This window comes from Pleurodeles waltl, chromosome 9, assembly GCF_031143425.1.
Source record: "Pleurodeles waltl isolate 20211129_DDA chromosome 9, aPleWal1.hap1.20221129, whole genome shotgun sequence".
Lineage (NCBI taxonomy): Eukaryota > Metazoa > Chordata > Amphibia > Caudata > Salamandridae > Pleurodeles > Pleurodeles waltl.
In genome coordinates, this window is record NC_090448.1 from 456,603,690 (window position 1) to 456,631,668 (window position 27,979).

General features: G+C 46.4%; 1 protein-coding gene across 1 annotated transcript in view; it reads right to left on the reverse strand.

The window, feature by feature from the left end:
* The window catches only part of TDRD9 (tudor domain containing 9), a 2,107,755-nt gene that overhangs the window by 758,775 nt on the left and 1,321,001 nt on the right, over positions 1-27,979 (reverse strand). Inside the window, exon 22 of the mRNA XM_069207577.1 lies at positions 14,512-14,619. Coding sequence (XP_069063678.1) covers positions 14,512-14,619 — 108 coding nt within the window. The remainder of the gene's footprint in view (positions 1-14,511; positions 14,620-27,979) is intronic.

The following is a 27,979-nucleotide window of genomic DNA, read 5'->3' on the forward strand; positions in this document are numbered from 1 at the left end:
TTCCATGTCGGATGTGTTAAAGTATAAAAAAAAAAGGGGGAACACTAGACCAAAAATAGTTGGCCTCCTGCTTCATAACGATCTTTGGGTGCATCAATCAACAGGAACAGAAGGCTGTGTAAACACAGTCGTAGCCAAAACACCTCAGCCAGGTGGCATGTGGATATGACGTGGACAAATCCTAAAGTCTTAAGAAAGAACATCAGATTAAACTGCTGTTAAAAAGCTCTGAAATTTCATCCCTGTATCACCAAGAAAAGTGCTAAATTTGTGTTAATGAAGTGTGGAAAAACAGGAACGGATGCCAGTTTTCTGGTTGGCAAACAAGAATTCTAAAATAGTTACAACGGATGGGTAAAGTCATAGCTGAAGCCAAATTACTTGGTGAATAAGTCTCAACCCAGTGGTGATATGATGTGCCAAAAGCAGAGCCTGACAAAAAGGGCTATCACAGGTGCAGTATTGCATCAATCAAACCATTTATAACTGCTACATTCACCCATCAAAAAGAGTAAAAGCACAATAACCACCTGGAAATATGTTTTTTTTTTACTGAGCACACTACAGGGAGTAAAAAAGAGTAAAAGCACAATAACCACCTGGAAATATGTTTTTTTTTTACTGAGCACACTACAGGGAGCATAATATTGAAATAATCCTTACTTGAAGTACTAGCTATATATTACACAGGTGAGGATAGCACAGTTATGTTAGATTACATTGAACTCTGATTTTCACAAAAAAAAAAGAAGTGATTAATAACATTGAAGCCATTTGATGAATCTGCATAAACCGTTAAAATAAATTATTAGTTAATCTACCCTTGTGTTGTCATGGCAAGTTTGGTGCAGATCTGTCAAAAAAGACCCATACAGAATATCAAAAAGTGACAGTTACCATTTTAATTCCCATAGTTGTCTTTCCTCTCAGATACAAAAAAATGGCTGAATAGATTTACACTAAACTTGGCATGAAAGTAGAAGGTTATTCAAGGAAATGCATTTGTGGAATGTAGAATGGTACTCAGGGAGGAGCTTCGTCTAGATTTACTGTTCATCTCTTCAATAGTTTGAGAAATTAGAACTTAACATTTTTTGGTTGGCATGAAGGAGCTATACACAGCTACCTCAGTTATATTTGTGGAGTTACATTTACTAGGTTTAGTGTTCTCTGCCTATGTGGAGTTTTCTCTTCTGTCTCTGATTTCAGTTCCTCTCCATCAAGGTCGACTTAAGGAACCGAAGCGATGTGTTTGACTGGCCTTAACTTCAGTTAAATCCTGCAGTTGCCATTACAGGATGGAGGAACTCAGTACCTGTGTCAAGGGAAAAAAAAAATGAGTGCACTGTGGTATATATATATATATATATATATATATATATATATAGATAGGTGGGGGTGACAAAGGGACCCCCACTGCAAAAAAATAATTTTAAAAAAAAGAAAAAACGCTAATTCGTACACAACGTTCACAGATCCCAGCACCACGCCAGCAGATCCAGTGCCACTGGTCCCTTCCTCTTGTTCTGCAAATCCAAAACAAGGACTGCAGACCCGACAGGAGGCCGATCAAAGGCCAATGAAGAAACCATCGAGTTCGGAGTACATGGCCACAAACTGTCACTAATTCACAAACCTTTGGAAAATGGTCTGCAAACCCTAAAAAAAAAAAAATAATAATTTACAAAAACACAGGGCCTGGGTAAAGTGGTTTTGCAACCTGTAGTGGGTTCCACAAAGGGCATGGGCCAGGGAATAAGATGAGGATTTACGGCCAAAGCTGCTGACTTTGATACCAAACACCCAGGTCTGAATACCGGTGTTGGCTCAACAGCCTGTTATTCTGAGCTAATCACTTAATGTCCTTGACCCTAATAAAAAAATTAAAGAAATGTTTATCTGAACTTCTGTAATGTAAACTGGTTCTCATGTGATGGGCTTCAATGCCCTTGGGCCAAGTTCGAATTACATAAAAACTCTTACAAACCCTCCAGCTGCATATAGACCAACAGTTGTGCATAGCGGGGTTTATCCACATGGGGCGCCCTAGGCCTGGTCCTGCGGCCAAAACCTCCCTGTCCGTGACTAAATGCAGTGCGCAACAGAGGTCAGCTGACTGCAGCAGATTGTAAAACCGTTGGAAGTGATATATGAAAGATTAAAAAAAAAAAACAGTTTACAAAAAAACAAAGGTTAAAGATAAGTTATAGTTAGCTTTAGTTCTGTTTCCAGAGATAACTCTAATTACACAGATTTTCATAAGCTTTGAAAACTTTTCTTTTATCCTCCATATAAGATGCTCTTGCTTGGAGTTTGCTCTTATCATAATCTTAGAGTAACATTAAACTTTATATAAATGTATATTATGACCATACACATCATGAGATAGCCGTGTCTTGCTAAAGACTTGCAGCTCTTCCAAGTGACCACACTGTCACATCTGCCAACAAAACTCCAGATGGCTGAAACAACTCTTGTTGAATTTGCTCTCACTGCTTGAATGGGGCACAATGTAATTGCTGTAGCTATCCATCATGTGGCACGCTGCTTGATCTGAGAATGGTACTTGCACAAGTGGCTAACAGGTAAAACAAAAAAAAAGCTTGTTTCTTCACCTTAAGTAATTAGTCTTTAAAGTTTAGTTATCTGTGTACATCAGACAGTGGGGCACCCTCACTGGCCCACTGGACACATTCAGAAAGGAAGATTACAATATGACTGGGTCAGTCAAGTAACGATAAGTTGGAACTGTTGAAATGAATTTGGTACTCATTTGCAGCATTATTGTTTGAGGAAACAAAGGAAAAGGTGATTGACCATGAAGGTTTGCCACTTCTACCCGACATGAGTGCCAGGAGAAGCTCTGTCTTCCACGAAAAGTAATTTGTGTTCAATACATAAATGAGTTCAAAGAGGCTCTTCATGATTTTGAAACAACCTATTAACGTCCCATAGGCAGGTCATGGAGAGATTGCTCTTGAAATGACAACTGCTGGACTTGGCCCTATCTGCAGGGTCATCCCACAACCATTTATCTTCACCACCCCACCCCTCTGTTTTTGTTAATTTTGTTTTTGTTAGCATTAGAGCTCTGTGCACTTTACTACTGATAACAAGTATTAAACTGCTTATGCTCTCTCCATAAAACATGAGTCAACTGTACACCCAATAGGCATATTTAATTTAGTTACGAGACCCTAGTAAAGTGGTACAGCATGCAACCAAGGTCTGTAATTAAATGCTACGAGTGGGCCAGCAGCACTTATTGTGCTACTCACTTAAGTAGCCTTATAAAACATGCCCGGGGCCTTCTGATGCAGCCTGTGTGTAGTTGCAAACTGCCATTTTGACTTAACAAACCAAACCTTTTGCCAGGCCTAAACTTCCATTTTTAATACATATGTCACCACTAAGGTATGCCATAAACAGCCCATAGAGCAAGGCACAGTACATTTAAAAAGTTATCTATGTATTTTGAGGTTTTACATGTCCTGGTGGTGAAAAATGTCCACATTCTTTTTTTCGCTACTGTGAGGCCTACCTCTCCCATAGGATAACACTGGGTTACATTATTACATTTCATGAGCAATAACATATTTGGGAACGAGTAGAAATATCATGTTTGGTCTCAAAAGAATATTAATTTTAAATCCTCTTTAATGGTGATGCCAGTTTTAAGTCACAATTCCAAAAATACCACTTTTAGAAAGATGCCATTTGTAAGTTTTTACCATTTGGTGCCTTCAGTCACGGACCTGGCCGAGATTAGAGTGGCAGTGGCCTTTGTATGTTTCTCCCAGACAGTGAGACAAAAGGAGACTAGCTGTTAGCTTGATGGCCATTCTGCCAGGATGGGAGAGGTGGAGCTGGTCCCTGCCCCACTTACATTTCAAATGAGCTGCCTCAGCATACTCACAAATAACTTATCACCAGTCTTGTCACCCTAGACCTCTTGGAGCCTGGGCAGAGAGTATGGAAATTCCAGAGGTAACTGGGGGTGGGTAAACTCTAGAGGTTTCTTTCATTTAAAAAGAAGCCCCTCAGACCCACTCTTAAGTTCACTTATAGATCTTTGGAGGACACCAAGAAGGACTGCCTTGTACTTCAACACTGACCTGCTTCTTAAAGCTTGCTTTGTATTCTCAGAGGACTACCCTACTGTTCAAGGCTTCCCTTGCTGCTTGATCCCAGGGCTACCAAGATGACTCTAAGGGTCAAGTCACTAATCTACTGTTAAGAGCTAGAGGGATATAACCTCCAGAGGTCTCCCTGAGACTGCTGAGGACTGGGAAGTGTGGTATCAACCTTCTCAGCACAATAAATCCACGCTGATGCCAGTGTGGGATTTACTGATAAATGCACACAGAGGGCATCTTAGAGATGCCCCCTGGATACCAGTCCAACTACTAGTGCTAGGCTGACCAGTTTCTGCCAGCCTGCCACATCCAGACGGGCTTCTGGCCACATGGGGTGAGTGGCCAGGAACAAAGCCTGTACTGGGTGGAGGTGCTTCACACCACCCACTTCAGGAACTGTAACAGCTGGCGGTGAGCCTCAAAGGCTCAAGCCTGGTGTTACAGTGCCCCAGGGCAATCCAGCTAGTGGCGATGCCCACCCCTTCGGACACAGCCCCCACACTTGGCAGCAAGTCTGGAGGAGATAATGAGAAAAACAAGGAGGAGTCACCCTCCAGTCAGGCAGCCCCTAGGTTGTCCTGAGCTGAGGTGACTTCTGGCTTAGGAAACCCTCCATCTTGTTTTGGAGGATTCCCCCAATAGGATTAGGGATGTGCCCCCCTACCCACAGGGAGGAGGCACAAAGAGGGTGTAGCCACCCTCAAGGACAGTAGCCATTGGCTACTGCCCCTCAGACCTAAACACACCCCTAAACTGAGTATTTAGGGGTGACCCTGAACCTAGGAAACCAGATTCCTGACGACCTGAAGCAAGAAGAAGGACTGCTAACCTGAAAGCCCTGCAGAGACTACGGAGACAACAATTGACTTGGCCACAAGCCCTACCGGCCTGTCTCCAGACTCAAAGAACCTGCACAGCGACGCATCCAGCGGGACCAGCGACCTCTGAGGACTACCCTGCAACCAAAGGACCAAGAAACTCCTGTGGGCAGCGGCTCTGTCCAAGAAACAAAGAAAACCATCTTTAAAGGGACTCATTCCGGAAGCGTGAGTCCCCAACACTCTGCACCAGATGCCCCCGGCTCGTGTCCAGAAGGACCTACACCTGCAGAGAGGACCCCCAGGTGACTCCAACGACATGGACACCCTGAGACGACCTCCGTGCACCCCCACAGAGATGCCTGCAATGAGAATCCGAAGGCTCCCCCTGACAGCGACTGCCCGGCAACAAAGGAACACGACGCCTGAAAGAACCACTGCTCCCGCAGACCCCAGGCCTGAGAGAAACCAACCACTGGTGCAGGAGTGACCAGCAGGTGGCGCTCATCCTTGCCCGGTTGGTAGCTGGTCAAAGAAGCCCCCATGTGCCCTGCCTGCATCGCCAGAGGGACCCCCGGGTCTCTCAACTGATTTCTATCTACAACCCGACACCTACTTTACACACTGCACCCAGCCATCCCTGTGCCGATGAGGGTGTATTATGTGTGCCTGTTTGTGACCCCTCCAGTACTCTACAAAGAACCCCTGGTCTGCTCCCCAAGGACGAAGGTAATTACCTGCTAGCAGACTGGAAACGGAGCACCCCTATTCTCCATAGGCGCCAATGCTATTTGGGCCCTACTTTGACCTCTGCACCTGACCGGCCCTGTGTTGCTGGTGCTGGGTGTTTGGGGTTAACTTTAACCCCCAACGGTGGGCTGCCTATGCCCCGGAGACTGAACTTGGAAGTGCTTTACTTACCTGAAAAACTAACCAATACTTTCCTCCCCCAGGAACTATTGATTTTTGCACTGTGTCCACTTTTAAAATAGCTTAGTTCCATTTTTGCCAAAACTGTGTACATTACTGTTTTAATTCAGAGTTCCATATTTACCTATGCCAAGTACTTTACAATTTATGTACTTACTTGAATTCTGAATCTTGCGGTGCTAAAATAAATTAAGAAAATAATATTTTTCTATATAAAAACCTATTGGCCTAGAGTTAAGTCTTTGAGTGTATGTTCTCATTTATTGCCTGTGTGTATACAACAAATGCTTAACACTACCCTCTGATAAGCCTACTGCTCGGCCACACAACCACAAAATAGAGCATTAGCATTATCTCATTTTGCCACTATCAACCTCTAAGCGGATCCCTTGGACTCTGTGCACACTATCTCTCACTTTGAGATGGTATATACAGAGCCAACTTCCTGGAAAGAAAAAAAAAATATATATATATACACACACACACACACAGTTTTTAGGTTGTAGGGTGGGTATAGGTTTTGGGACAGTAAAGGAATTGGGTATGGGTTGTTAAGGGCATTTTTAGGTTTTAGGGCGAGTATGGGATTTATTGTGGTAAAGGTATTTTAGGGTTTAGGTTGGGTATCGGTTTTGAGGTGGTAAGGGCATTTTTATGTTTTAGGGTGTATGGGTTTTGGGGTGAAAAGGACATTTTTAAGTTTTAGGGTGGGTATGAGATTTAGGGTGGTATGAGTATTTTTAGGTTGGGTATGGGTTTTGAGGTGATAAGGGCATTTTAAGTTTTAGGGTGGGTATAGGATTTAGGGTGGGCATTTTTAAGTTTTAGAGTGGGTATAGGGTGGTAAGGGAATTATTAAGGTGGGTAGGGTTTATATACATTTATTTAAAAATATCCATATATATATACATATATATATACATATATATATATGGAAAATGTCACTTACCCAGTGTACATCTGTTCGTGGCATGAGACGCTGCAGATTCACATGCTGTGCATTATCCTGCCATCTAGTGTTGGGCTCGGAGTTTTACAAGTTGTTTTTCTTCGAAGAAGTCTTTTCGAGTCACAAGACTGAGGGACTTCTCCCTTTCAGCTCCATTGCGCATGGGCGTCGACTCCATCTTAGATTGTTTTCCCCGCAGAGGGTGAGGTAGGAGTTGTGTATATAGTAAAAGTGCCCATGCAATGGAGTGAGTATGTATGTACATAATGTGTATAAAAAATATTATATATTTACAAATGTACAAGTTTAATCAACTTATAACGGCTACTTTCTCCCAGGGAGGCGGGAGGGCACATGTGAATCTGCAGCGTCTCATGCCACGAACAGTAGTACACTGGGTAAGTGACATTTTCCGTTCGATGGCATGTGTAGCTGCAGATACACATGCTGTGCATAGACTAGTAAGCAGTTATCTCCCCAAAAGCGGTGGCTTAGCCTTTAGGAGTTGAAGTTGTTTGAAATAATGTTTGTAATACAGCCTGTCCTACTGTGGCTTGTTGTGTTGTTAACACATCTACACAGTAATGTTTTGTGAATGTATGAGGCGTAGACAATGTGGCTGCCTTACAGATTTCTGTCATAGGTATATTTCCTAGAAAGGCCATTGTGGCGCCTTTCTTCCTAGTGGAGTGCGCCTTTGGCGTAATAGGCAGATCTCTTTTTGCTTTAATATAGCAGGTCTGAATACATTTCACTATCCATCTGGCAATGCCTTGTTTGGATATTGGATTTCCTGTATGAGGTGTTTGAAAGGCTACAAACAATTGTTTTGTTCTATCAATGTAATACATTAATGCTCTTTTGATGTCTGACGTATGTAAGGCTCTTTCGGCTACTGAGTCTGGTTGTGGAAAAAAGACTGGGAGTTCCACTGTTTGGTTTAGGTGGAACGGTGATATAACTTTTGGTAAGAACTTTGGATTTGTACGGAGAACCACTTTTGTTTATGTATTTGTATAAAGGGTTCTTGTATAGTGAATGCTTGAATTTCACTTACTCTTCTAAGAGATGTGATAGCTATTAGGAAGGCTACTTTCCAGGTTAAGTATTGCATCTCACAAGAGTGCATGGGTTCAAATGGTGGACCCATGAGTCGTGTTAATACAATATTGAGGTTCCACGAGGGAACTGGTGGTGTTCTTGGGGGTATGATTCTTTTTAGACCCTCCATAAATGCTTTGATGACTGGGATTCTAAAGAGTGATGTTGAATGTGTAATCTGCAGACAGGCAGATATTACTGTGAGATTTATTTTGATAGAAGAAAAGGCTAGGTTTGATTTTTGTAAGTGTAATAAATAGCTTACGATGTTTTTTGCGGAAGCATGTAGTGGTTGAATTTGATTATGACGGCAATAATAAACAAATCTTTTCCATTTGTTTGTGTAACAATGTCTTGTAGTAGGTTTTCTAGCTTGCTTAATGACCTCCATACATTCTTGTGTAAGGTCTAAATGTCCAAACTCTAAGACTTCAGGAGCCAGATTGCTAGATTGAGCGATGCTGGGTTTGGGTGTCTGATCTGTTGTTTGTGTTGAGTTAACAGATCTGGTCTGTTTGGTAGTTTGATATTAGGACTACTGACAGGTCTAGTAGTGTTGTGTACCATGGTTGGCAAGCCCAGGTTGGTGCTATCAGTATTAGTTTGAGTCTGTTTTGACTCAATTTGTTTACCAGATAAAGAAGGAGTGGGAGAAGGGGAAAAGCGTAGGCAAATATCCCTGACCAACTCATCCATAACGCATTGCCCTTGGACTGAGGGTGTGGATACCTGGACGCGAAGTTTTGGCATTTTGCGTTTTCTTTTGTTGCGAATACGTCTTTTTCTGGTATTCTCCAGCGTAGAAAGTAAGTTTGTAGTATCCGGGGATGAATTTCCCATTCGTGTGTTTGTTGGTGAGCTCGACTGAGATTGTCGGCCAACTGGTTTTGAATCCCTGGGACGTATTGTGCTATTAGGCGAATGTGATTGTGAATCGCCCAATGCCAAATCTTTTGTGCTAAGAAACACAGTTGTGATGAGTGTGTCCCTCCTTGTTTGTTTAAATACATTTTTGTCATGTTGTCTGTTTTGACAAGAATGTGTTTGTGGACTATTAGAGGTTGAAATGCTTTCAATGCTAGAAACACTGCTAACAGCTCTAACTGGTTTATATGCAGTTGCCTCTGTTGAATGTCCCATTGTCCCTGTATACTGTGCTGATTGAGGTGTGCTCCCCACTCTATCATGGAAGCATCTGTTGTGATCACGTACTGAGGCACTGGTTCTTGGAATGGCCGCCCTTGGTTTAAATTTATAGGATTCCACCATTGAAGCGAGAAGTGTGTTTGGCGGTCTATCAACACTAGATCTTGAAGTTGACCCTGTGCTTGTGTCCATTGTGTTGCTAGGCACTGTTGTAAGGGTTGCATGTGTAGTCTTGCGTTTGGGACAATGGCTATGCATGAAGACATCATGCGTAGGAGTTTCATTACAAACCTCCCTTGATAGTGTTGGTTTGGGTACATGTTTAGTATTACATTTTGGAAGGCTTTTACTCTTTGTTGACTTGGAGTGGCAATCCCCTTTTGTGTGTTGATTGTTGCTCCTAAGTATTGTTGTATTTGACACAGTTGTAGATGTGATTTTTGGTAGTTTATAGAGAACCCTAGTTTGTGAAGGGTTTCTATGACATATTTTGTGTGTAGAAGACACTGTTGCTAAGTGCTGGTTTTTATTAACCAATCGTCTAAGTAAGGGAATACGTGCATGTGCTGTCTCCTGACGTGAGCGGCTACTACTGCAAGGCATTTTGTGAATACCCTTGGGGCTGTTGTTATGCCGAATGGTAACACTTTGAATTGGTAATGCACGCCATGGATTACAAACCTCAAGTATTTCCTGTGGGAAGGATGTATGGGTATGTGGAAATAAGCATCCTTGAGATCTAATGTTGCCATGTAGTCTTGGTGTTTCAGCAAGGGAATCACATCTTGAAGTGTCACCATGTGAAAGTGATCTGATTTGATGTAAAGATTCAGTGTTCTGAGGTCTAATATCGGTCTCAGTGTTTTGTCCTTTTTTGGAATTAGGAAATACAGGGAGTAAACCCCTGTTCCTTTTTGATGGTTGGTTACTAGTTCTATTGCTTCTTTTTGTAACAGGGCTTGGACTTCTAGTTGTAACAGGTCTAAGTGTTGTTTGGACATATTGTGTGCTCTTGGAGGCACATCTGGTGGCAAATATAGGAATTCTATGCAATAACCATGTTGGATAATGGCTAGGACCTATGTGTCCGTAGTTATGTGTTCCCAGTTGTGGTAAAAATCGGTAAGTCTTCCTCCCACTGGTGTTGTGTGGTGGGGGTTTGTGACATTGAAGTCACTGTTTAGTTTGTGGGGTTTTTCAACTCTGGAATTTCCCTCTTGGTTTAGGGAACTGTCCACCCCTATATTGTCCTCGAAAGCCTCCTCTTTGATATTGTCCCTGATATGTGGGTCTGACTTGTGAGGTGGAAGGCTCTGTGGTCTGGGCCCGAAACCCCCCTCTAAACTGCGGCTTCCTAAAAGTGCCTCTGCTATGTGGGGAGTAGAGCGCACCCACGGCTTTGGCCGTGTCCGTGTCTTTTTTTAAGTTTTTCTATCGCAGTATCCACCTCCGGCCCATATAGTTGTTGTTCACTGAATGGCATATTTAGCACAGCCTGCTGAATTTCGGGCTTAAATCCGGAGGTCCGTAGCCATGCGTGTCTCCGAATGGTTACTGCCGTGTCTGCTGAGTCCATAGCCAACCATATTTGGTTGTTGGAGATAGTTTGGCCCTCCGCGAAAACCTGTTGGGCACGTTTCTGGAACTCTTTGGGAAGGTGTTGAATGAGATGTTGCATTTCATCCCAATGTGCTCTGTCGTATCTTGCCAGAAGAGCTTGAGAATTGGCAAATCGCCATTGATTGGCTGCCTGTGCTGCCACCCTTTTGCCTGCTGCATCGAATTTCCTACTTTCTTTGTCGGGCGGTGTGCGTCTCCAGAAGTTTGTGAGTTCGCCCTCTTCCGGGCTGCTCCTACTACCACCGAATCTGGAGTTAACTGTTGTGTGATGTACACAGGGTCAGTAGGGGGAGGTTTATATTTCTTCTCCACCCTAGGCGTGATGGCTCTGCCTTTGACTGGGTCTTGAAACACCTGTTTAGCTTGTTTTAACATGCCTGGCAGCATTGGCAAGCTTTGGTATTGGCTGTGCGTAGATGACAGGGTGTTGAACAAGAAGTCATCTTCTATGGGCTCTGCATGCAATGCTACATTATGAAATGTAGCTGCCCTAGAACCACCTGCATGTAAGCAGTACTGTCCTCACGTGGTGAAGGTCTTGCCGGGTAGCATTCGGGACTATTGTCAGAGACCGGTGCATCATACAAATCCCATGCATCCGGGTCATCTTGGCTCATCCCTGTGTGTGTTGGTGACTGCATCATTGGGGGTGTTGCTACCGGGGACAGAAGTAGGCAACTGTACTGGCGATTGTTGTGGCAAAAACTGTGGTGGTGTTTTTTTTTCTTTTGCCACTTTCGCCTTTGGCTGCATTTCCACCTCTTGGAATGCGAGCTTCCGCTTCATTTTGAATGGAGGAAGAGTTCTGATTTTCCCCATGTCCTTTTGTATATGGAGCCTCCTTTGGGTATGGTCTGGCTCTCCCATCCCCAGCTCTTGTTCAAATCTGTGACCTTGTAATTGTGTGGAAAGGCCTTGTTCCTCTGTATAGGAGCTTTGTTTCGGCTCCGAGGCTGCATGTTTCGGCACCGAAATCTTTTCGACAGTCTTTTTCGGCTCCGAGGAAACCTTTTTGACTTTCGGTGTGCCGAACTCTCGGTGTCGAGTCTGTTCGGAGCCGGTATCTCGACCGGAGTCGGATGTCTTCGGCAGCTGGGAGGCCTTTTTCGGTGCCGATGTTTAGTCACCGTGTTTTCGGGTAAAGCCATGGCATGTTGGCGGTGGCGTCCCCTTGGCCTTCATGATTTTCAAGTGAGTTTTTGCCGGGGCTGGTTTACTCACGGTTTGCTGCGTCTTTGGCTGCTCACTCTCGGACTCGTCCGAGTCCGAATCTCGAATGGAGAATGTCTCCTCTTCTTCGACATCGGTGTGTCCGGCCGGTGTCGACGCCATCTGAAGTCTTCGAGCTCTACGATCCCGCAGTGTCTTCTTGGATCGAAATGCACGACAGGCCTCGCAAGTATCCTCTTTGTGTTTGGGGGACAAACACAGATTACAGGCCAAGTGTTGGTCTGTATAAGGATACTTAGCGTGGCAGTTGGGGCAGAAGCGGAAGGGGGTCCGGTCCATGAGGTTTGAAGATGGACACGGTCGGGCCGACCAGGCCCCGCTGAGGAGTGGAAGCCCCGAAGGGCTGCCGGAGCTCTTCTTTCTTCGGTGTCGATGTGCTAGCACTAACCCGGTACCGAGCGCAAACAATACCGTCAAATTTTCCGATGGATAACTATCTTTTCCGAACCGAAACACGGAGCGAAGAGGAACACGTCCGGACCCAATGGCGGAAAGAAAACAATCTAAGATGGAGTCGACGCCCATGCGCAATGGAGTCGAAAGGGAGGAGTCCCTGAGTCTCGTGACTCGAAAAGACTTCTTAAAAAAAAAAACTACTTGTAACACTCCGAGCCCAACACTACATGGCAGGATAATGCACAGCATGTGTATCTGCAGCTACACATGCCATCGAATATATATATATATATATATATATATATATATATATATATATATATATATATATATATATATATATATATATATATATATATATATATATATATATATGTGTTTAAATATATACACATACACACACGTGCAAGTGTGTGTGTGTGTAGGGGTTAGACATATCGTTTTATTTTCTACCAGGCATATGTCTTCACCAACCATGCCTTTAAAACTGAATGTTCACAGTAAAGTCATGCGTGGTAAAGACATTTTCATGGTAAAAAAGCTACCTAAGTTCTAAGTGCATTTGTTGTAATGACGGATGAAGGAGGTCAGGCAATCACACTGCCTCATTCATGCTAGTACTTTCATGATGATGTGACATCGTTCTCTTTTGTCTCCTACCCTGTCATCAAAAAGCATCCCTCCATTCCCAGCTTAAAAAGCCTGATGGCAAAGCACCAGTATTCCTTTTGGTCTTGGTGGAAAGGAGATGCAGCTTGGGCTAGCTCCAGTGATAGAACACCTTGCCAACTTGAAATTGTACTAGTTCACACGTACAAAAACGAGATGGAAGAAAAGCCTCAATTAATTTCAGCCACCGGCAATCATTGGCTGCACTTCAAACCATCATTTTCACCCACTGTGCCATTCTAGAAAGAGGTGCATGTTAAGCAAATCAGTCTTGGTCATGTCCAACAGTAACAGCCCAACCCATATTCCAGGACAGGATTCCACCAGAAAGGACCACAAGCCACCTTGTCCAGACTTTGACCTACTTAGGTCTCATAAGTCAAGCATAACTTGAGTCCTATGGCACAGTAAGTACGAGACCCACATCTGACACATGGGACCCTTGCCAGTCAATCCGTTGAGTATATTGTCCCTATCATTTCTGAGCCCCTAGCAGATGTTCTGCCTTCAGTACAATCCTGTGCCAAATAGCCCTGTTCCATGACAACTGATTCTCCTCAGAAAGGGCAGAGGACCATGTTCCGCCTTGACTTTTTTCACAAAGAACATTTATGTGGAGTTGTCTGTCCTTGTTAGGGTTGAAGAGGTCCACTTTCTTGGAAGAAATATTGTGAAGCCTTTTTTGATTGCTTGAGTACAGTGACAGGCAGGTATTCATCTTGGCAGTCCAACCCTCTTGGACAACCGTTGAATATGGGAGCCCTGCCATCCGTGGTTGCATCTACTGCTGTGATTATATGAAGATCATGCAGTAGGAAGTTAATTCCCACCAAGTTGTTCATTCTTTTGCAGTACCACAAAAAAGCTTGTTCATTTGGGTGCTGCAATAGGTACAGTATACTATAGTCATAGTGACAAAAAGAATGGCAGACCACATTTCTTTGGCTTGCATAACATAGTGGAATTGTTTTTTCCAATCACTGGAGCTCAGTTTAAACTGATCAATGTTGCATCCATTTTTCTGTAACAAAAAGGACCCTTAATGACTAAGAACGTCATTGTTAAAGCTCTCAAGTAACCACTCCAATGAAGTTCAATAGAAAATAGAAGGTTCTGCAAAATAAAAATGGTAGACCCTTAAAACCAACCAGTAACATAACATATTATTTAGTTATATAATGTATGAAAAAGCACAACCTCTTTCAAAAATATTAATGAATACCTCTAAAGAATGGAGGGCCTGATTAACAGTAGCAATATTAATCAAGAGGAAAGGCACTCCCAGGTAGTTATCGACTTGGCCCTCCGATTACACCACCAGTCAATAACAATCTGGTCACTGTCCCTTGTGTAACACTGCACAAATAATATGTAAGCAGGAGTAAATATTTTGACTACCATATACCAGTTCAAGAAATGTGGAATATGAACTTGTAGCATTAGAACCAACATACCATTCAAGCTGTCTAAAATAACAACTAGGAAGAATTAGATCTCTTTAGATTTTTTTACGTACCACAATAGTTGTTTTAGGGTCTTTGGCACCTAGTTCTCTTACAGCCAGTTCTTCATCTGCCGGACCATATGTAAAGTAATTTGGATAGAAAGCACCTGCTAACACAATCTGTAAACAATGGAAAAACAAAGTATTATACACTAAAAATATGGTATGTTAATGGGATTTTCTGGCTTAAAAGAAAGACACGAAAATGTTGTTGTATGTTAATCACTTACAGGGTACCTATTTCAACATCTCCAATTTCAAGTTCAGAAATATAATAAGGTCATTTTTTCATTCATTCCTATCATCCATCATCTAAGGTGCTCCACTCCCTGAACCTGCACTGGGGCCTCATCGGAGTGCGGCAGGCATGCTGGAAATTGTGGCTGGATCCCTCGCTTAAGGTGGTTGTAAGGTGAGGAGCGTCCCCTTGGTACCCCCATGGCCCTTCAAAGCACACTAACTGCCTGTGATGGAGCACACAATCATCACTGCTGCACCTGGAACTAGAGCCCTCAGGATCGTTTTGTGCTCTCTGACAGGATTCAGAATGAAGAACCGGGGCCTTGGGCCCCATCGCACAATGCCTGCGCACAGTCTAGTGTGAATGTACTTGGAAAACAGTGGAGGATGGGAGAGCCCCTAGCCCCCTCCTTATCCACTTGGGGCCCAGTGTGTGCGCCCTTGTATAGTTGACAATCACCTCACCATGCCCTCGTGTGGCCAGGCCCTTTTAGGGATGCCGGGGCCTCAGGAGTCCTCTCTCAATGACTGTCCTTTGACTCTGATTGCGGGGCCAGCCTTGTCTGTGGATGGGGCTGAGGGATTTGAGGACTGCATAGACTTATGAGGAGGGGGCTCTGATCAGTAGGCGAGGTCAGGACTCATCTTCCACTGCCTTTAGACAGCTGCGGTCACTGCACTACACAGCACTCTGACAGCCTCTTCTGTGAGCTATAAGCCCTGAGCCTCGAGTGTGACGTGAGACCTACCCATTGCCTGTAGACTGCTGTGCAGGAGTCAACCCTGATAAACTGCCTACGGTGGTGGGCACGGGGTGGGGTGGCATGGTTGGGGGTGAGGGGTTGAGGGGAAGGACAGCGTTCACTGCATGGTCCTGAGCTAAGCAGCATCCACACGACCAGCAGACATGGACAGACAGGAATCGACCAAGGGCCATTCCCGAAACCGATGTCCCACTCTACGGACCACCAGGTGCAGGGCGATCTACAACACCCTCACTCCCAGGACTCTGCAGTCAATCTAGATGCCATCCTCCACACAGTGTGTACCTCAGTGGAATCCAGAATAGAGGAGATTCAGATGGAATCCTGCCTCCTATACGAAGGCCTGAGGAAACTGGCCTCCAGGGTTACAGACATGGAAAACAGCATCGGGAACATAGGGCCACAGTTGACAGATGAAGAAAAATGCATGTGAGACTGCCTCGACAGGGTACAGCGGTTGGAACATCACGCAGAAGATGCTGAAGGGAGGGCCTGACAGAATAATATGAGCAGTGGGTCTGCCGGAGAGCTCTCAGGGGGTCCCGATCGATTTCCTGGAGGAATGGGTGAAGACATTCACACCTGCCCAATACCTTTCTCCTCACTTCTTCATAGAGAGAGCACATAGATGCCAGCCCGCTGGCCGCCACCAGGAGCGCCCCCTCATCCCATGGCTGATTAGCTGCTCCAGATTGTGAGGTAAGTAAGACACTTACAAGTCTCAGTTCCGGGGCATAGGCTGCCCACCGTTGGGGGGTTCAAGGCAACCCCAAAGTTACCACACCAGCAGCTCGGGCCGGTCAGGTGCAGAGGTCAAAGAGGTGCCCAAAACACATAGGCACCTATGCGAACAGGGGTGCTCCGGTTCCAGTCTGCCAGCAGGTAAACCCGCGTCCTCGGGGGGCAGACCAGGGGGGTTTGTAGAGCACTGGGGTGGGGGGCGGACACAAGCACAAGTAGGCACACAAAACACACCCTCGCGGAACAGAGGCGGTCGGGTGCAGTGTGCAAAGCAGGCGTCGGTATTTGTATAGGAAACAATGGAGGGACTCAGGGGTCACTCTAGCAGTGCAGGCAGGGCACAGGGAGGTCTTCTCGGGCCAGCCACCACCTGGGTTAGGCAGAGGGTCGCCTGGGGGTCACTCCTACACTGAGGTTCGGTTCCTTCAGGTCCTGGGGGCTGCGGGTGTAGTGCTTGGTCCAGGCGTCAGGTCCCTTCTTACAGGCAGTCGCGGTAAGGGGTAGCCTCTGGATTCTCTCTGCAGGCGTCCCTGTGGGGGTCCAAGGAGGTCGTCTCAGGCTGCTCACGGGGTTGCAGTCACCGGGGAGTCCTCCCTGTGGTGTTTGTTCTCTGGATCTCAAGCTGGGGGCATCGGGTGCAGAGTGTGAAGTCTCACGTTTCCGGCGGGAAGAGTGAAGTTCTTTAAAGTTGCAAAGTTGTTGAAGTTGAGCAGAGCCGCTGCTTACGGGAGTTACCTGGTCCTTAGGTTCAGGGCAGTCCTCTGAGGCTTCAGAGGTCGCTGGTCCCTATTGGATGCGTCGCTGGTTGCAGGTTCTCGAGTCAGGAGACAGGCCGGTAGGGCTGGGGCCAAAGCAGTTATCGTCTTCTGTCTTCTCTGCAGGGCTTGTAGGTCAGCAGTCCTTCTTCTTTGTTAAGGTTGCAGGAATCTAATTTCCTGGGTTCTGGGGTGCCCCTAAATACTAAATTTAGGGGGGTGTTTAGGTCTGGGAGAGCAGTAGCCAATGGCTACAGTCCTGGAGGGTGGCTACACCCTCTTTGGGCCTCCTCCCTGAGGGGAGGGGGGCACATCCCTATTCCTATTGGGGTAATCCTCCAAAAGCAAGATGGAGGATTTCTAAAGGCAGGGGTCACCTCAGCTCAGGACACCTTAGGGGCTGTCCTGACTGGTGGGTGACTCCTCCTTGTTTTTCTCATTATCTCCTTCAGACTTGCCGCCAAAAGTGGAGGCTGTGTCCAGAGGGGCGGGCATCTCCACTAGCTGGGATGCCTTGGGGCGCTGTAACAACAGGCCTGAGCCTTTGAGGCTCACCGCCAGGTGTTACAGTTCCTGCAGGGGGAAGTGAGAAGCACCTCCACCCAGTGCAGGCTTTGTTCCTGGCCACAGAGTGACAAAGGCACTCCCTCCATGTGGCCAGAAACCAGTCTGGTTGTGGCAGGCTGGCAGGAGCTGGTCAGCCTAACACTAGGAATTGGACTGGTATACAGGGGGCATCTCTAAGATGCCCCTGTGTGCATTTTTCAATAAATCCCAAACTGGCATCAGTGTGGATTTATTGTGCTGAGAAGTTTGATATCAAGCTTCCCAGATTTCAGTGTAGCCATTATGGAACTGTGAAGTTGGTATTTGACAAACTCCCACACCATATACTCTTTATGGCTATCCATATACTCTTTATGGCTACCCTGCATTTACAATGTCTAAGGTTTGGCTTAGACACTGTAGGGGGCATCGTGCTCATGCGACTATGGCCTCACCTGTGGTATAGTGCACCCCACCTTACGGCTATAAGGCCTGCTAGAGGGGTGACCTATCTATGCCACAGGCAGTGGGATGTGGGCATGGCACCCTGAGGGGAGTGCCATGTCGACTTAGTCATTTTCTCCCCACCAGCACACACAAGCTGTGAGGCAGTGTGCATGTGCTGAGCGAGGGGTGCCTAGGGTGGCATAATACATGCTGCAGCCCTTAAAACCCTTCCCTGGCAACAGGGCCCTTGGTACCAGAGGTACCAGTTACAAGGGACTTATCTGTGTGCCAGGGCTGTGTCAATTGTGGGAACAAAGGTAAGTTTAGGGAAAATAACACTGGTGCTGGGGCCTGGTCGGCAGGATCCCAGCACACTTTCAATCATATTTAGCATCAACAAAAGGCAAAACGTTAGGGGGTAACCATGCCAAGAAAGGCATTTCCCTACACTCACCTTTTAAATAGAATCCCAAAGCAGTCCTGCACTCAGAGGTGTGTGCCTGTCTGCCTATACCAAGAAATCCTGTAACAAAGAACGGGCAAAGTGACCATCCCTTCAGACTTCCAAGTCCAAACAGTAATGCTCTGCAAATGTGTGGAGGGAAGCCCAAGTCACCAACTTGAAGATATCAGCACCAGGGACACCAAGGCAGATTTAGCAGACTTAGCTCTGGTAGAATGAGCTCTTATACCCTCAGGAGGTTCCCTCTTTGACAAAGCGTAACACATTTTGATGCAAATGACGACCCACCTTAACAATGTTCTTTTGTGGAAGGCTTTGCTCTTCATTTGCTGATGGAGCGATAAACAACTGATCGTCCACCCTAAATTTACTCATCCTGTCCATGTAGAAGCTTAATGCTCTCTTTGGATCCAGGTGATACAGTCTTTGCCCACTCCTTAGAGGGACGGGGAGGAGGTTAAAAAGTCTGAAGGGTGATGGACTGCCCTAAATGAAAAGGAGTCACTACCTCTGGCAGGAAAGCAGCCCTTGTTCTCAGAACCACCTTGTTGGCATGAAAAGTGGTAAACAGCGGTTTCACACTCAGAACTTTTAGCTTTTTGCTAACACATCTAGCCGAAGTGATGGCCACTAGAAATACCGTTTTTAAGGAAAGGAGCCTCATCGGGCAACTATGTAAAGGCTCAAAGTGAGTACACATTAGGTAAGTTAGAACCAAATTTAAATCCCAATCCCACTAAGGCATGATGAATGGAGTGGGAGGATACATATTAGTCAAATCTTTCAGGAACCGTAAAACAATAGGGGACCTACATTGGGAAGGTTGGTCAGGCAAACCGATAAACACTGACAGTGCAGACAAATAGCCCTTCACTATCGCTACTGCACAACCTTGTGCTAAGGAAAGAGCAAATTTCAAAACATTGGATAACTGAGCCTTTAAAGAGTCAACATGTTGTTCTTCACACCATTTGACAAACTTGGCCCATCTACCAGCATAGGCAGTTTTGGTGGAGTGTCCCCAGGCCAATAGAATAACATCCACACATCAGCAGGAAGAGAAAAATAATTCTGGTTGCCTCGTTCAATCTCCAGACATGTAGGTGCAGGCTCTGGAGGTGGGGGTGTAGAACCTGCCACTGTGTCTCCAAGAGGAGGTCTTACTTGAGAGGGAGCGTAGGGCACAGACAGTGTTGAAGAAGGTCTGTGTACCACACCCTTCCTGGCCAATCCCAGGGCTATTAATATGACTTGGGGCCGGTCTTGGCGAATCTTCCTCAGAACCCAAGCAATCAAGGAGATAACACCATAGGTGCCCACCACATACTAGACCAGTTTCCTACAACCTCTTCTTTCCTGTATACTCACTGGCCCATCTCGCTCGTGCCCTCTCACCCCCCATTGCCTCTTCTACCTCTTATTTCTCCCCAACCTCTAAATATCCTATTGTTGATTAAAGTTTCTCTTAGCTCTTTCTCTTCTGTGGCATCCATTTTCATGGAACACCTGAGAAGTCTAAGTTTTGATGCCCAACTGAACAAATCCACAAAGCTGTGTGTTTTATGACCCAGAGCTCAAACCAAGCTATTGTACTATTTTTGTGAAATATGTCTTTCTGACAATTGCCATTATGTGTACCGCTTGTAATGTGTACACGTCTTCCTGTTACCCATTTTTCCAATACCATAACATGAGTGCTGGAAATTGCTTTCTCTTATACCTGTCACGATGTAACCAAAACCTTTATGAGAAACAAAAAACCTCACTCTCAAAAAATTACCATAAGACCCCGTCTGGGGGACCAGGAAGTGGAGGTTTATAAAATCCTGCTCTTTACTCCCCATGGACAAAATCTTGTAGCCTACGTCAGCCACAACACCATGAGTTCTGCATCCACGTTCAAGTCACGATCTACAGAACACGTTCTGGGAACCAATGGATGTTGCAGTGGAGTGGCTACAGAGGTGATGGTGTTGCCATGCAGATAAGCAGAAGCATTCGGCAGTCCCTGGAGATGGAATCCTAATATGCCAAAAAGCACAACTCTTTCCATCAGACTGGAAGCTAATGGTGGAGGGAGGGCTAATAAAAACAGCTTTGTGGCAATAATGCCAGCGGAACAGGATGGGGGGTGGGGGTGTTCAGCTGCTGGTGAAGTTTAGGTATTCATATATGTGAAAGAAGAAATACTGCTCTGGGGCCTCCAGCAGTTAAGAAGAATCTCTCTGAAAAGAAAGTTGATCTCTGGAAAAGCTATGGTACTGCTGGTGAGACTTCTTTGTTGGAGAGACCAACCCCATAAACTGTGCCACATTCTTATTAAATCACTTCAAGGACAAGTTGTCTTTTTTTTTTAAGATTCCAGTGACGCAGAAGGCGGCTGTACGATTTCAGTGAGATTGTTGGACGTGATAAAGCAGCAATGAGGGGCAATTGTAAGGACTCTGCTGCTTTACGCACAGCCATTAAAAAAAAAATCTTGCAAAGGAAGGGTGCAACAGACTGTGAATAACCCCTAACAGGGAGATATGCATGATAGTGGCATTTTGAAGATCCAAAAAAAAGCCCACTATGAGTACAAGGGTGAGTAGGTTGTCAGTGCACTCAAAACCAAGTGTTCCATGTGTGAACCTATGAGCAGAGAGCCAATTAGGCACTAGTGTTTTTGTTCTATGTCGCAACTTTTCAATTTTGGCTTGGGCAGTGTTGAATGAGTTTCCCAGAGTAGCACTAGAGAAAACGATAAACATGCATTGATGCCAACCTAGCCGATACCCTGGACAGAGATGTCTTCTGTGGTAGCAGCATTGTCATAGCATGCAAAAGCATTTAGCTGGAAGACGGGAAAGTCAGGATGGAACCCACTGGTCTTGCCCTAACCCTGGATAGCAGAAAGTGTACCAAAGCAATGAGAGCCAATACTGAAAAGGGCCAAAATAGCCTACCAAAAGGCCTCAAAGTGAAACAGATCTGCGGATGGCACTGCAAATTCCAAAATAAGCTTCTCCAGGTCTGAGATCGGCTCCAAGGAAAAAGAGGAGTTAGACTGTATTAGAGAACAGTGCTGCAGACACTCTCCACTTCCCACACAAAGACAACAATCTGTCTTTTGTATGAAGTTTCTTGTGTGTTTTATGAAAAGACTCTTTTGAGGGCTGTTCTGTGCAAGAAGACTTGGGGGAAGGGGGGAGTTATGGGATCTCTTAATGGGTATGTGCTCATAGAACCGCTCCCTGATGACTTTCAGATGCAAGAAGGCAGAGGAATCACAAGTGAACTGTGATCAAGTCCAAGGCATCAGAATGAGATGCTATGAAGATTGGACAGAGCCAGTAGCCACGTCAACAGGGATTAAGATCCAGTACCTTAGGATGCGACATTTCACCTAGACTGCTTAACAAGACTTGATGGAAATTTAATGAATTTGGTAAAAATCAAAGAAGCACTCCAGACCTGAATGGGTAAGATGTGCAAAAACAAGAGCTGATGCCAGAAAGGGAAAACGGGGCGTATATGGGCTGGTGACTATTTATGGGATGGACAAAGCCATAACTGGCACAAGTTGGAAGAGCTGAAGAACTCAGTTGGACAAAAAGTTTCTTGATCCAATCTGGAACAAGGGGATATTTACAAGAAGAAAGTCTGCGGGCCAAAGTATCTATGATAATCAGAGAAACTAGGCTGCTTCAGGGAGCCTACAACTAGATGAACACACTCAAAACTACCTATATGTAATGTAAGATGGAAAGTGTGTGCAGTTATGTCTGATACACAAATCTTTCACTTCTCTTTAAACTTCAGAACGATGATCTCACCTTCAATGTGTAATTTGCAACTTGAGAAACAGACTGCAAAGGCCAATGCTGCACGCAGTCAAGTCAAATGCTTACACTTAACAGATATGTGACTACTTGGAACCTCAACTCACCGCCTGGGTAGAAGACAAGTCTCAAATATCTACATATTGAGACTGCATCCAAAAAATCACACGCTTGAGGTACAATTTTAATTATTCTATTGAAGAGTGAAATCCTGAGCAAAACCTACAAATACAAAACAGAGGATATTCATAGCATCCTCTCCATACCTCTCTACATGTTTACTCATGTATATATATATATATAGTTTTTACAGAATGTTTGAATGTTTTCACTAAACCTCTCCACTAGGTGAGGTGATCTTTTTCTTTTCCACCTCTGCAATCAAAATGCATCCTAAGACCATGGTGTAGGAAAATGCCACTTTAGGCATTGTTACGCCCTAACGTTTTGCCTTTTGTTGATGTCAGCTTTGAGTGAAAGTGCGGTGAGACCCTGGGTAGGAGGCTGGCCTGGCTTGTAGTGGGTACCAGAGGTACTTACACCTTGTGCCAGGTCCAGTTATCCCTTATTAGTGTAGAAGAGGTGTTTCTAGCAGCTTAGGCTGATAGAAGGTAGTTATGGCAAAGCAGCTTAGGCTGAACTAGGAGACATGTAAAGCTCTTACTATACCACTGGTGTCATATGCACAATATCATAAAAAAACACAATACACAGAAGTACTAAAAATAAAGGTACTTTATTTTTATGACAATATGCCAAAAGTATCTCAGTGAGTACCCTCAGTATGAGGATAAGTTATATACACAAGATATATGTACACAAACCAAAATTATGCAGGTAATAGCAAAAGGAAGTAATGCAAGCAATGTAAAGTTACAGTAGATTGCAATAGGAGCACATAGGTATAGGGGCAACACAAACCATATACTCCAAAAGTGGAATGCGAACCACGAATGGACCCCAAACCTATGTGAGCTTGTAGAGGGTCGCTGGGACTGTAAGAAAACAGGGAGGGTTAGAAAAATAGCCCACTCCAAGACGCTGAAAGGTAGGTGTAAAGTGCACCTACTACCCCCAGAGAGCACAGAAGTCGTGATAGGGGGATTCTGCAGGAAGAACAAACACCAGCAATGCAACAACAGTGGATTTCCGGACCCGAGTACCTGTAAGACAAGAGGACCAAGTCCAAGAGTCGCAACAGTGTCGAGAGTGGGCAGGAGCCCAAGAAATGCCAGCTGAGGGTGCAAGGAAGCTGCCACCTGTTGGAAGAAGCTTGGTGTTCTGCAAGAACGAAGAGGACTAGGAACTTCCCCTTTGGAGGATGGATGTCTCACGTCGTGAAGAAGCTTGCAGAGGTGTTCCCACGCAGAAAGACCGCAACCAAGCCTTGCTAGCTGCAAGGGTCACGGTTTGGGTTTTTGGATGCTGCTGTGGCCCAGGAAGGACCAGGATGTCGCCACTTGGATGAGGAGACAGAGGGGGCGCCCAGCAAAGTAGGGAGCCCTTACAGAAGCAGGCAGCACCCGCAGAAGTACCTGAACAGGCACTTAGAAGAAAAGTGAACCGGAGTCCACCCGAAGTCACAAAAGGGAGTCCCACGACGCCGGAGGACAACTCAGAAGGTTGTGCACTGCAGGTTAGAGTGTCGGGGACCTAGGCTTGGCTGTGCACGAAGGAAATCCTGGAAGAGTGCACAGGAGCCGGAGCAGCTGCAAATCATGCGGTACCCAGCAATGCATTCTAGCGTGGGAGGCAAGGACTTACCTCCACCAAACTTGGACTGAAGAGTCACTTGGACAGAGTTGCTGAGTTCCAGGGACCAAGCTCGTCATGCTGAGAGGGGACCCAGAGGACCAGTGATGCAGTCTTTTGGTGCCTGCGGTTGCAGGGAGAAGATTCCGTCGACCCACTGGAGATTTCTTCAGAGCTCCTGGTGCAGAGAGGAGGCAGGCTACCCCCAGAGCATGCACCCCTGGAAACAATCGAGAAAGCCGGCAGGGTGAAGCGATAAAAGGTTGCTAGTAGTCGTCTTGCTACTTTGTTGCAGTTTTGCAGGCGTCCTAAGCAGTCAGCGGTCGATCCTTTGGCAGAAGGTGAAGAGGGAGATGCAGAGGAACTCTGGTGAGCCCTTGCATTCGTTATCTGGTGAGATCCCCAAAGCAGAGACCCTAAATAGCCAGAAAAGGAGGTTAGGCTACCTAGGAAGGAGGATTGGCTACCAAGAGAGGTAAGAGCCTATCAGAAGCCTATCTGACGTCACCTGCTGGCACTGGCCACTCAGAGCAGTCCAGTGTGTCACAAACACCTCTGTTTCCAAGATGGCAGAGGTCTGGGACACACTGGAGGAGCTCTGAGCAGCTCCCCTGGGAGGTGCAGGTCAGGGGAGTGGTCACTCCCCTTTCCTTTGTCCAATTTCGCGCCAGAGCAGGGCTGGGGGATCCCTGAACCGGTGTAGACTGGCTTATGCAGAGATGGGCACCATCTGTGCCCATCAAAGCACTTCCAGAGGCTGGGGGAGGCTACACCCTCTCTCAGAGGAAATCCTTTGTTCTGCCTTCCTGGGCCAGGGCTGCCTGGACCCCAGGGGGGCAGAAACCTGTCTGAGGGGTTGGCAGCAGCTGCAGTGCAAACCCTGAAAAGGCAGCTTGGCAGTACCCGGGTTCTGTGCTAGAGACCCGGGGGATCATGGAATTTCCCCCCCAATGGCAGAATGGCATTGGGGTGACAATTCCATGATCTTAGACATGTTACATTGCCATGTTCGGAGTTACCATTGGGACGCTGTACATAGGTAGTGACCTATGTACAGTGCACGTGTGTAATGGTGTCCCCGCACTCACAATGTCCGGGAAATTTGCCCTGAACGATGTGGGGGCACCTTGGCTAGTGCCAGGGTGCCCACACACTAAGTAACCTTGCACCCAACCTTCACCAGGTGAAGGTTAGACATATAGGTGACTTATAAGTTACTTAGGTGCAGTGGTAAATGGCTGTGAAATAACGTGGACGTTATTTCACGCAGGCTGCAGTGGCAGGCCTGTGTAGGAATTGTCAGAGCTCCATATGGGTGGCAAAAGAAACGCTGTAGCCCATAGGGATCCCCAATACCCTGGGTACCTCAGTACCATATACTAGGGAATTATATGGGTGTACCAGTATGCCAATGTGAATTGGTAAATTTAGTCACTAGCCTGTTAGTGACAAATTTGGAAAGCAGAGAGAGCATACCCACTGAGGTTCTAGTTAGCAGAGCCTCAGTGAGACAGTTAGGCATCACACAGGGAACACATACATATAGGCCACTACCTATGAGCACTGGGGTCCAGGCTAGCATGGTCCCAGTGACACATAAACATACTGACAACATAGGGTTTTCACTATGAGCACTGGGCCCTGGCTAGCAGGATCCCAGTGAGACAGTGAAAACACCCTGACATATACTCACAAACAGGCCAAAAGTGGGGGTAACAAGGCTAGAAAGAGGCTACTTTCTCACACCCTGCTAACCAGGCCCCAGCACCAGTGTTCTTTCCCTAAAACTGTACCTTTGTCTCCACAACTGGCACAGCTCTGGCACACAGATAAGTCCCTTGTAAAAGGTACCCCTGGTACCAAGGGCCCTGTGGCCAGGGAAGGTCTGTATTAGGCATGTATTATGCCACCCTGAGGACCTCTCACTCAGCACATGCACACTGCCTCACAGGTTGTGTGTGCTGGTGGGGAGAAAAAAGACTAAGTCGACATGGCACTCCCCTCAGAGTGCCATGCCCACAACGCACTGCCTGTGGCATAGGTAAGTCACCACTCTAGCAGGCCTTACAGCCCTACGGCAGGGTGCACTATACCACAGGTGAGGGCATAGCTGCATGGGCTCTATGCCCCTACAGTGTCTAAGCCAATTCTTAGACATTGTAAGTGCAGGGAAGCCATAAAGAGTATATGGTCTGGGAGTTTGTCAAACACAAACTCCACGGTTCCATAATGGCTACACTGAATACTGGGAAATTTGGCACCAACCTTCTCAGCACAATAAAACCACACTGATGCCACTGTGGGAATTATTGAGAAATGTACACAGAGCATCATAGAGATGCTTCCTGCATGCCAGTCCAACTGCTAGTGCTAGGCTGACCGGTCTCTGCCGCCTGCCACTTTCAGACCAGTTTCTGGACACAGGTGCGTGCCTTTGTGCACTCGGTGACCAGGAACAAAGCCTGTCCTGGGTGGAGGTGCTTCACACCTCCCCCCTGCAGGAACTTTAACACCTGGTGGTGAACCTCAAGGGCTCAAGCCTGGTGTTACAACCCCCCAGGGGACTCCAGTTAGTGGAGATGCCTGCCCCCCGGACACAGTCCCCTCTTCTGGAGGCAAGTCCGGGGAGATAATGAGAAAAACAAGGAGGAGTCACCCCCTCAGCCAGGTCCACCCCTAAGGTGACCAGAGGTGATGTGACCCCCCTCCTTAGAAAATCCTCCATCATGCTTTGGAGGATTTAGCCCAATAGGATTAGGGATGTATCCCCATTCCCCAAAGGGAGGAGGCACAAGGAGGGTGTATCCACCCTCAGGGAAAGTAGCCATTGGCTACTGCCCTCCAGCCCTAAACACACCCCTAAATTTAGTATTTAGGGGCGACCCTGAACCCAGGAAATCAGATTCCTGACTACCTCCAAAGAAGAAGAACTGCTGACCTGAAAAGCCCACAGAGAAGAAGGAAGATGACAACTGTGTTGGCCCCAGTCCTACCGGCCTGCCTCCTGATTCAAATAACCTGCAACAGACGCATCCTGCTGGCCCAGCGACATCTGCCGACTCAGAGGACTGCCTGCAAATACAAAGGACCAAGAAACTCCCATGGACCTTGGCCCTGTCTAAACAAACAAGAAGAAACCATTTTAAAAGGGACTCTCACCTCACTCCAGAAGCGTGAGTCCCCACCACTCTGCATCCAACGCCCCTGGTCCGTGTCCAGAGAAACCAACGCCGCAGAGAGGACACCCAGGTGACTCCAATGATGTGTCCACCCTGAGCCAACCTCTCTGCACCCCCACGACGCCTGTAGAGGGAATCTGGAGGACCCCCCCTTGACCGCGACTGCCCAGTGAAAAGAAACATGACCCCTGGGAGAAGCACTGCACCCGGAGCCCCCAGGCCCGTGAAGAACCAACCACTGGTGTAGCAATGACCAGCAGGCGGCCTTCACATTTGCCCAGTCGGTGGCTGGCCCGAGAAGTCCACCTGTGCCCTGCCTGCAACGTCTGAGTGACCCTCGGGTCCCTCCATTGATTTCAGCTACAAACCTGACACCTTGTTTTCCCGCTGCACCTGGCCCTGTGCCGCTGAAGGTGTACTTTGGGTGCCTACTTGGGACCCACCCAGTGCTCTACAAAATCCCCCTGGTCTGCTCCCCGAGGACGCAGGTACTTACCTGCTAGCAGACTGGAACCGAAGTACCCTGTGTCTCAATAGGTGCCTATGTTACTTGGGCCCGTCTCTTTGACCACAGCACCTGACCGGCCCTGTGTTGCTGGGTGTTTGGGGATGACTTGAACCTCCCAACGGTGGACTGCCTATGCGCCACAGACTGAACTTGTAAGCACTTTACTTACCTCAAAAACTAACCTGTACTTAACTACCCCAGGAACTGTTGAATTTTGCAGTGTCCACTTTCAAAATAGATTATTGCCATTCTATGCCAAACTGT